Genomic DNA, 11,065 nt, shown 5'->3' on the forward strand with positions numbered 1-11,065 from the left:
TGTTGGTAGCAACATTTTTGCGATTCGTAAGAGTCAATTAAGTCGATTAATTAACTGACTTCATATCGATAAAGAATATTTTTGACTTTTTCAGTTAATCGGTTAGTCGGTTAAATCATTTATAAGTTTTTGTATTAAGATTTATTAATTTCCTTGTAACTATAAAATTAGTTAAAAATATGTTTTATAAATGTAAAGAAAAAATTAAATTCATGAAACATAGATCAAAATGACAACCACAAATCAGTTGGACAAACACAATAAGAAAAGTTAATAAATAAAATTCAAAATTTAATTGAAAAATCGGCTAATTAAGTCGGTTAACCAATAAAAAAAAATTATACTGCCGACCAAACCAAACCAAACCAAACCAAACCAACGTCGAAACAATATTTTTATTCCGTCTATAGACCGCCAAAAGTCAATTTTCGGTCGGTGACGGTTCAGTGGCAGTCGATAAGCAATCGGTAAGCAATAAACGGTTACTCTACCAGCCTTATATGTATAATATATCTTCGCAATCCTACATTAGTTTAGCAGTTGAGGGCAACCTAGCCTAAGCTCACGTATCAACCCTATCTAAAAGTCACTTTCAGAAAGACCCTATTATTATCACCCTCCCTTTCTCCCCCCATACATGAAGGCCTTTTCCATCTTTATTGTTAATTGAACATTAAATTATACTATTAATTGCATGACTAGCATTTGTGCATGACCAATAAATTTTATTATTTCCCTAGCTTATATATCCCCAACATTGTGAGATGGATGATGGTTGGAAGGTCTATTTTTCCTGTTTATAAATACCCACGTACGTAAAAGACCAACCCACTTCCATTTTCTGGACAATAAAAGGAAAATAAAAAATAAATAAAAAACTGCTGCTGAACAACACCAAAGAATTTGTTTAAAAGTTTCCATTCCTGGTAACAGCAACATCAGCTTGGTTTTGCTTATTTTCAAGCTTGAAGCATGGCGTTTTCCGATCAAACACCGGAGGGATCTTCGCAGAGAAAAATGGGGAGAGGCAAAATTGAAATAAAGAGGATCGAAAACACCACAAATCGGCAAGTCACCTTTTGCAAGCGCCGCAACGGGTTACTGAAAAAAGCCTATGAATTATCTGTTCTTTGCGATGCTGAAATTGCACTCATCGTCTTCTCCAACCGTGGCCGCCTCTATGAGTATGCTAACAGCAGGTTTTTAACTCTTTCACCTTCAACTCCCACTTCATGTGTGTTTTCTTTCTATGCTTTGCTTTTGCTCACAATATTCTAACTATATTTTTCTAACAAAGGGTATTTTTGTTTCAAATCCAACATATTTTGCTTCAATATATTCGATAGATCTTTAAGTTCTTCTCACTTTTCTTGCTCTCCTGATTTGTTCTTTTTCTTTTCTTTCTTCATGTTTTTGATACTTGACTTATCTCTATATATGCTCCTGCTTTTGCAACTTAGTATGAGAAGATGATCATTTCGTGCAGTTAAGATTGAAGATTGAGTTTTCCTCCCAACAAGATTCAGTTGTCTTTGTCTGTTTGTTTTCCTTTATGGATTTTTGTTTTCCATTTTAATTTGCTTCTCTGATTCCTAGCTCTTTTGTTTGATTGATAACGAAGATCTGTTAGTAATAGATGGAAATGAAAGTGGTGGTGTAATAGTGCAGTGGTTGGTTGAGAGCAACAGTTTAGGGTTACAAAGATCTATCGCCTTCCTTGTATCTCCCTTGTGGTTAAACTCTCCCATTTCCTCTCTCTCTCTCTCTCCATCCATCCTTCCATCCGTACATGTCATCAATGAGCCTTAAAATTTTGTGTGGGACAAATTTGTGACACTCTCATTACATTACATCGATCTCTTGAGACCTCGTTCATAAGATGTCAGTGCAACAATTAACAAGACATTGAAACATAAAGGAGCTATCAAATTGGAGATTAGCTTTTCAATACTCTTAAATGATCTCGTGAACTATATATGAAACATCTTCAAAGCTGCATCATAAGGGTCAATAGGGTCTCAAACATTTCCCTCTTGTTGTTCATTTTACACTTCTCCTGAACAGAAGATTAACTGTGGTTAAGCTCCAAAAGTTAATCACACATCTTTTAAAAATCATATAAAATCGATTTAGGAAAAAAAAAAAATCATCAAAAATCTTATTGTTGTTGTTGTTGTTATTATTATGGTCTATCATATTCCAATCTGTCTGTCAATTAAGGCTTATTGGGAGCCTCTTAGGCTAATGGGGGTCTCTGGATTACCTTCAAGAGAACATATATAGTTATAAGGAGCCTATCAAATGGGGATTATTAGGGTTTCAAACATTATGTATCTCTTAATTTGTACTTCAAAACCTAGGTAACGGCTTCTAGTTAATTAATGTCGTCTGGATTTTGTGTTTTTTTATTTTTTTTATTTGTAAACAGTCCTATTTAGAACACAGTAAGAAAGAACCAGTGGGATTGGATTTTTTTAGTGTTCTCAAAATCTTAAAAGCATCTTACTTCACTCTCAATCTGTTAAAAAATAATTAAGGGTTTAAGGGTAATTAATCATGGGTTTCTAAAGTTTGCCCCATTTGAACCACTTTTACCCTTCTATAAAATAAGGTTGAGAGTCTGGTTAGGGAGTTAGGGCTTCAACCCCCAAAAAATGGGTTTGTTTATAAGTTCTGGTAAGTCTTGTTTGGATCAGTCGGCCAAATAATGTACTTTTGGCAAGTAGGGGTTTGGATTTTGTCCCTCATTAAGATTGCTCAACATATATACATATTTATACGAATCTTTTGTCACGTCAGACATGATTTTTCAGTTCTTCCCATCTGACAATAAAGTCTTGTCACGATTCCCTTCCTGTTCTGGGGGGTTTCTCTTTTCATCTTCTATCCATTTCTTTTCCTTTTTATTTTTACCAGAAAATAAATAATATTGAAAATCATGATATCTACACATTTTGATATAGTTTAGTTTCATCAATGTATGGTCTTTCATACTTGTGGAAACAAACTCCTCAGAAGTCAGAACTTCTGGGTTCTCTCATTTACGGATTTTATCATCTTATTATGCTTATATTTCAAAAAACGATTGCGTTTCAGTAGGTGGGTGAGAGAGAGAGAGATCTTTGAAGTAAAGAGGGATGGTGTCAGAGAGAAAGTAAAGAGGGAAGCAAATGCTACGAGCCAATGAAAGGTTCTTCACATGCATGATAGCTCTTTTCTTGCATGCATGGGATCATGAGTTTGCAGCAATGGATGCAAGAAGAGACTTCTCAGTCTTACACCTTTTTTTGATTTTTAAATATATTATTTATTAATGCTATAAAAGGTACAAGTATAATAAGGAAGCAACTTTTGGGTTTCGGGCTGATCGAGGTGAATAATAGTTGTTTCTCATGGTTATTACACTTTGTGTAATGGGTTAATTACACGTGTCATTGAAGTACTAGAGGTAGGGACAGTTGACCCAATTATTCTTATGCCACCGTGGCAGAGACAGCTAGCCATCAGTGGCTCGAGAAAATTAAGGTTACAGCTTACTGAGAGTGAAGTGCATTTTATTTTGTGTAATGCTTTTGCAAAAATTATATTAAATACAATACTATGGGAAGAAAGGGAAAAGCTTAGAAACCGTTCAAAAATTACCTTTGACATTTACCATTTTCTACTAACTGTCAGCTAAAAGCATCTTCAATTGCTTATTAAATTTTTTTTTTTTTTTTAATCCAAAATAGTTAATTAAAAGTTCTTTTATATATATATATATATATATATATATATGCAAGACTCTTATTCTCCTTTCATCCCTTAAAAGTAATGTGGCCTTTAAATTTATCATTGTATTTGGGGATGTATATTATTAGGTCAAAATTCAATAGTAATTTTAAAAGTCACATTGTTTTTTGAGATAAGAGGAGGCTGAAGAGGAAAAAAGAAAGTATTTATAGAACTATGCTTTTTCATGAATGTAGATGAAATGTGAAAAAAATGCATTGGATTTAGAGAATAGGGATCAAAAGGGATTTCTAGAACCTTGGGGACAAGGTTCATTCAAAGGGAAAGGAATGTTATAGATAGAGTAATCTTAATATATATAAGTTAGAAGGTATATTAGAGTATAATTCCATTAAATAATGTAAAGATCTTATTTTAAGAGTAATTTAAATTAGTTTTATTATCAGTATTTTAAAATAATTAGATTTTTCACATCTGTCTGTAAGTAGAGATAAAGACTATTTAATGTTAATCAGAAAAGTTTATTTCTAGACATGAGTTTAAAGGAGGTTTAGATTAATTAACTCTAATAACTTAATCAAATTATCCTATTATGAGCACTCGAAACATTTGAATTTTTAATTATTCCTTATTTATAAAGTTGTTTCATTTACTTGGTTTTTTGGTAACAATTTCATTTACTCTTTATTCCTCAATATAAATTGCTTCGGATTGTATCCAAGAGAAGCAAATGTCAATCCTCGTTTGATCTTTGTGAACTAGTAGAGAAATTAAATTTAATGAAAATGATGTATCTTTACAAATGCAAATATATAATCCTTAATCTATCAGAACTGAGATCAAAATGTTTGCATTATTAATAATGTTACATGTACTTTTGCAGTGTCAGAACAACAATTGACAGGTACAAGAAAGCATGTATTGAACCCTCAAATTCGGAATCTGTTTCTGAAGCTAATGCACAGGTAAACTGCTTTTGCTCAATTTTAACCCTAACACACAATATTTAAAAGTTTGGTTTTATTATCATACCATACATTTACACTATCTCTACAAGTATTTTAGTTAAAAACCTGAAAGGATTTAAACTATTTGAAGAAAATTTCCTCCAATCAACTTTAATAAGTGTCAAGTGTCATCTTTCACATTTTTTTTAAAAAATATTCTTAACAGTTATTCTACTAACTTAGGAATCAAAACATTAATTTTTGAAAAATCAAAAGATGTTGAATGAAACTTATCAGTTATTAGAGTAGGATGAATGAAATTTCTTCCAAACCAGTTTGGAAAACATTTGTGTCCTTTAAATTATGAAGCTTAAATCTACTATGATGAGTTATGTGTTAGCTTTAATTTGCTTACTTTGAATGTCATATTTGTCTCATTACTTCATTCTTCAGCATTGACAACAATTTTGAGCTTAATATATTTTTAGCATCCCATCTCTCCAAGGTTAAATTCTTTTTGGCTTACCATATTAGCTTTGAAGGTTGCCATGTCAGATTCTTGAGACTATGTTTGGGATGTACAAAATAAAATATCTCTAATTGCCTTTTACTCTGTACGTAATCATTGGCCAATTAACCAAGATCACCTCTATGTCTAACTAATGAGAAAGGAGCAAACATTGTAACCTAGCTAATAACTCAACTGATCCTTGTAAGCCCACCCAATACTGAAATTGCAGGCATACTACAAATTTATGCACAGCACCAAATCCTCAAATTGAGGATATTATTATTATTATTATTGCATTTAGATGTGAATTCATCCTATCAAGTAAATTACTTCTATATCCCTACTATGAAATGAAGCATATATATAAAGTCACTTGTTCTATTCTCGTTAGCTCTTTTTTGAAAGCAAAATGATAAAAATCATTTTTTCAAAACCATCTCTTAGCCATCTCTGTATAGTGAATGAATGAATATTTCATTGAATTTGTATAAGACCTACATGAGTCCACAAATCCAATGGTAGATCCATTAGATTTGCAAAAAAAGAAGGTTGAGAGAATGATGTGTAATTGAATTTGTCCCAAGGAGATGCTAGCTATATCCTTAGGCAAAAGAAAAACAAATGCATGCATGTCTATCTTCCTTTGTTTTTTTTGTCTGAATGAATAAATGAATATTTTTTCTAAGGTAAACTCAAAGTTTACAAGACTCCAGTTTTAAGACTGAAAACCAGTTGCATATCAGCAGCTACTCAATGAAAACACATTTATAGAAAAGAAAAAAACAAAAAAAACAAAAAAAAAACAAAAAAAAAAAACAACCTTTGCCTTTGTTATCTACAAATAGGACACCCTATATAAATTTACAACTGAATTCTCATATCTACAAATACCAGAAAACCTCTATATATACTCCAAAGATCCTTTTCAATAGACCCCATGGCTACTGCACAATGCTCCATTTTCTCTGCTTCTATGAAATCTTCCTTAAGATACTATTCTTATTCTACCTTTCCATCTAATCTTCTGGATGATTATTTCTTCAGTATTAACTTGATTCCCATGCCTAATTTTATTTCCTTCCTTCCAAATATTGTAGACTATAGTGCCCAAGCACAATCTACAAACCATAGCTTTCAATCCTTTACCTTTCCAATCTTTAACATCTCTCTTGATAATATATTCCCAAAAAGAAGGAAGATCATCTGTTAAGCATCTACTCAAACACCTCCATATCCTGTTATAGAAACTATTCTAAAACAACAAGTGCCCTCTTATTCCTTCACTACATCTTTTGCAGAATACACAAAGAACATTCCTTCCATAACCCTAATTAAGTAGCCTCTAATGTAAGGCTATCAAGAGCTGCTAACCCAGTATTGAAGAACAACATTAGTTGATATATGCCGTTAGATTCTTTGAAATCTGATTTGGACTGTAAAATAATTTCTCTCCATTTAAAGTAAAATGGAAAGGGCCACATCAGCTACTAAATGATTAAATTCGACTCATGTTAGCCGCATAGAATGTTTCATCAATTTTTAAGTTAATATAACACTTATCACATTAATTAACTACTAAACAATTAAATTTAATTGTCGCTGACATGACAATGCCATTTGAACTATGATATCCTCAACATTTTACAAAAACTAATTCTATGGTACAATGTGTGATCCCTAACCGTGTATATTACTTTAGGTTAATTTTCATTTCAAGTTTTTCTCAGGCTTTAATCATTTGAATGACCTAGCTACCATGATTGACAAAGAATAGATATGGGCACACATGCCTTTCTTCTGCATTTCTATGTTCTCCATCATTATAATAATCTTGTGGGCCTTTAATCTTCCTCATTGGAACCATCTTTTTTCAACTTTACCTAAAAATATGAGTAGCCAAAAGTGGTAGACAACTCACACTCACGGGATACCCTCTTGGTCACTTGTGCCACCCTAGACTCACATGCATTCCTCAATGACTTTGCCCCCACCTGCAAGCCTTAGCCATTAAAGATCTCCTTCTCTCAACCTCTCTTGGTTGATGGTTCCTAGTTGTGTTTTTGTTGTCTATTCTTAGAAAGTATTTGGTCTAATATTTTGAATAGATGTAATATTTTTTGGGCTCCTAGGAACTACGAGGAGTTTATTGGGTTGATGGTCTCTCACTTTAGAGGCCAAATTTTTCTCTCCATGGTAGTGAGAATTATGGTAGTTGTTATTGTGTATGCTCTATGGCGTGAAAGAAATGCTAAATTGTTCCAAATGAGAAACAATGATTCCGGGTGCATTCTTTTGGAGATTATGTTTTGGGTTAAATATAAAGTCAACTGATTGAATAGGGTGTATTTGGTTCTTCTCATAATTGTTTTCTAGCTGGGTCTTGGGGTTTTACTGATGTAATCTTAATTTTAGCTTTCTTTGTCCTTTTTGTTGTTGTTGTTTTCCTTATGACAGCTTGTTTGTGTACGTAGGCCTCTTTTCAGCTCTTGTCGTCTTGTTTTTTGAGGGGGCAAGCTTCGTGGTTCTGCCACTGAACTCAACTTCTAATTTTTATGAGATGTTAAGAATATTTTATATTATTCTCTGGGTTTATTTTCTTTCATTTGTAGAGTTTATTTCGTAGCTGATATAGTATAAGAGTTCTTGTTCACTATTCAATACTCATCGTGTATTTATAAATAGACTTATATGATATTGTTTTACAATAGAAGAATGTTATGGGTACCAAATCTTTTACCAAGAGATAAGAACCAAGATAATGTGAAGCTTATTTATTAGCTCCCATAACATTTCTTTTTATTAATTGTTTTGATCATTTTCAATTAATGAATAAGCTCCACATCATCTTAGTACTCATTTCTTAGTAAACAATTTGGTATCCAACCCTAGCATTAATTCTCTTTATAATAAATTAATATAATAAAGATGCAGTCCACACGTCTCTCACCGCTTCCACTGTTTCTCTCCTGTCTCTTTTATTATTCTCATCATCATGTATTTCTACAATGAGATACACTTATATTATCACTACGTCCTCAGTTTTACCAGCAAGAGGCATCCAAACTTCGAAGACAGATCCGGGAAACCCAAAATCTGAACAGGTATATATATTCCATTGGGTAATTTATTGAAGTGCATTAATTTGAGATGCTTATTCTGGGTAAACAAATGGTGTTTCTAGGCATATTCTGGGTGAAGCTCTTAGCAGTATGACCTTGAAAGAACTCAAGAACCTGGAGGTAAAATTGGAGAAAGGAATCAGCAGAATTAGATCCAAAAAGGTAATTAATACATTTCAGTATGAGGATTATGTTTAATTTGATTAGCTAGAAACCATTAATCTATTATATAAATATGGATTGGACTAATATACTCGATCGACTACTTCTTCCAGAATGAAATGCTATGTGCTGACATCGAGTTCATGCAAAAGAGGGTAACTATTGTTTCCAGCTCTTAATATTTTTGTTTCTCGAGAAATAATTCACGTCAATATTTTTTTTTTTATATATTTCTCTCATATTATCTTACAAATTTTATAAATCAACCATTAAATTTGTGGGATGCATCATTGTATTTGTGTGAGGTCTATATAAGTTCACAAATCTAATAATTGATTTGTAACATGAGATAAAAATAAAAAAAATAAATAAATAAATAAATAAATAAATTAACGTAAATCATTTATCTTGTTTCTCCGTGTATGCTGGTTCTCTTTCAGCCAAATGTGATGCACAATATGTTGGCGTGATTAGATCATTGAAGACAGATTTTGGACACAACTACGTACTGTTGTCTTTATTGCTCAATTGTTTTCTTGTTTTGAATGACCATTGGTATCGGTTTTCGTTTTGTTTTTTTTTTTTTTTTTGACCAAATGCGGATTAGCAATTGAATTTGAATAAGCAAGAGCAATAAGAACTCCTGCATGCTAATGCTTAATCCTATGTTACTTAATTTGGGTATATAATGCTTATTATATGAAATAAACTCAATATATATATATATATATACATGTGCAAAATGTGCAGGAGGTTGAGCTGCAAAATCAAAACAATTATCTGCGAGCAAAGGTTTCTTTCTCTCTCTCTCTCTCTCTTTGAAGTTTGAAGTAGTAATTAAATTTAAATAATATAATAGTAATTGTTGTGTATATATATATATATATATATATATATATATAAATGATGGATGCAGATAGCTGAAAATGAGAGAGCACAACAGGAGCAAACGACAAGCATGATGCCAGAAACCGCGTATGAGTCTACGTCTTCACAAGCATACGATCGGAACTACCTCCCTATAAACCTTCTGGAATCCAACCACTACTCCTGCGCAGACCAGACAGCTCTCCAACTTGTCTAGTCTAATCTAAAACGTACACCATCACCAACGGAATGAATTATTGCATCACCTCATCATATATATATATATAATGATTTGTGCAAACACTCTAGCTTTTAAATACAAGCAACAAGCGATCATGATTGTAGTTTCAATAATTTCCATAAAAGATTGTAAATTTGCAAGAATTTGTACTACAATATAAGACAAGAGTGTGCCATGAAAACCATTCCCACGTACGGTTTTAATAACAACAACATAAAAGAACATCACGGTTCTTGATGATCAGTATATATGCAATTTACAAAGTTGGGGTTCGAACTACTTTACTGTAATGGGTTTTTTTTTTTGTGTGTGGTAATTTTGGTTCAATTCCAATTAGAACACATATTATTACTAAACTTAGGAATATAAATAACCATTCTATTCCACTTTCATTTATTCTTAGTAATAACTCTTTAATTTCTTAACGAAATACCCATTCTGCAAACCAAACGAGGTCTAAATTCCGATCCCTAAAAGGCATCTCATTAGGGTTTAGGGTTTCTAATTAGTGACTATGTTCGTTGTCATCGCTATTCTAGACTTATATAATATCCACCACTAAAGACTTTTAAGTTTTTAGCAAATATTGTCATGTTTATTTTATGTAATTTGTGAACGCTCATCTAAATTTATGAATTATATATAATGAAATATGTATGTTTTTAATTTGTTTATAATGACTTATAATTCTAATTGAGAACATTTGAGTAAACTGTTAATTTGCTAATTTTCCATGAAATATATATATATATATATTATGATATTTGAATAAGAAAATAATCACAATGGAATAGTGTATTATATATATATATAAACGAGATAATGGATGGTGAAGGCTTGTTAAGTAAATGTGCTTTACACCCTTTTGTCAAAGATGAGGTGTGGTAAGTAAAGTTTTCGCATTAATTTTTGATGAAATCACAAGCCTCATTTATGTTAGGTCAAATAGTAAGTTGGCAAGCCCTTTTGCGAAAGATTTTTCTCAAAAATTGGTAAGGGTTACATCCATTGGAATTGGACTAAAACCCTATTACAAGAATAGCCAGAAATGGTAACCCAACAATTTTAATGATTTAATCTAATAACTGATAAGTGATTAGTCACTACAAAAAAAATAATTTTTTTCTTATTGGAGATTTCTGACGTTTTATGGTGTTTGACACATAAGAAAATTTTTCTAACGTGTGTTGAATGTCAGAAGTATGGGGGTCAGTAAAATTTTTTTCCTGACATGTTAGTGGTTAGAACGTCAAAATTTTCTGACGTGCTAAAACAAACACGTTAGAAAATTCTGACGTGACACTATTCATGCATCAGAAAAAAAGTTCTGACATGGCGAGAAAACGTATACTGTAGCCATGTCAAAAAATGCTAATTTTTTTGTAGTGAGTTAAGCAGTGAAATAATTAAGTCTAATCCAGGATGGATCAATTCTAACTGTTACACTTACGAATGATGAGTTGTACTCTTAATGAAGTTCAAATTT

The 11,065-nt window shown here is 31.9% G+C and overlaps 1 protein-coding gene across 1 annotated transcript; it reads left to right on the top strand.

Annotated features, from left to right (window-relative positions):
- Nucleotides 1-847: 847 nt before the first annotated feature.
- Nucleotides 848-9,841, top strand: LOC132181166 (agamous-like MADS-box protein MADS1). Its single transcript, XM_059594253.1, has 7 exons — nt 848-1,199; nt 4,616-4,697; nt 8,230-8,291; nt 8,372-8,471; nt 8,585-8,626; nt 9,222-9,263; nt 9,388-9,841. Exons 1-7 carry the CDS (start codon nt 973-975, stop codon nt 9,553-9,555), a joined length of 723 nt encoding a protein of 240 aa, XP_059450236.1. The 5' UTR covers nt 848-972; the 3' UTR covers nt 9,556-9,841.
- The last annotated feature ends 1,224 nt before the right edge of the window (nt 9,842-11,065 follow it).

Source organism: Corylus avellana, chromosome ca5, assembly GCF_901000735.1.
Source record: "Corylus avellana chromosome ca5, CavTom2PMs-1.0".
NCBI lineage: Eukaryota > Viridiplantae > Streptophyta > Magnoliopsida > Fagales > Betulaceae > Corylus > Corylus avellana.

What these genes read in the sequence shown, in the direction of transcription:
- LOC132181166 (XM_059594253.1), top strand. Translation starts at nt 973, where the DNA reads ATGGCGTTTTCCGATCAAACACCGGAGGGATCTTCGCAGAGAAAAATG. An exon ending in GCAGAATTAGATCCAAAAAG is followed by an intron (nt 8,472 to 8,584) that starts GTAATTAATACA and finishes TACTTCTTCCAG; the next exon opens with AATGAAATGCTATGTGCTGA. An exon ending in ACAATTATCTGCGAGCAAAG is followed by an intron (nt 9,264 to 9,387) that starts GTTTCTTTCTCT and finishes TGATGGATGCAG; the next exon opens with ATAGCTGAAAATGAGAGAGC.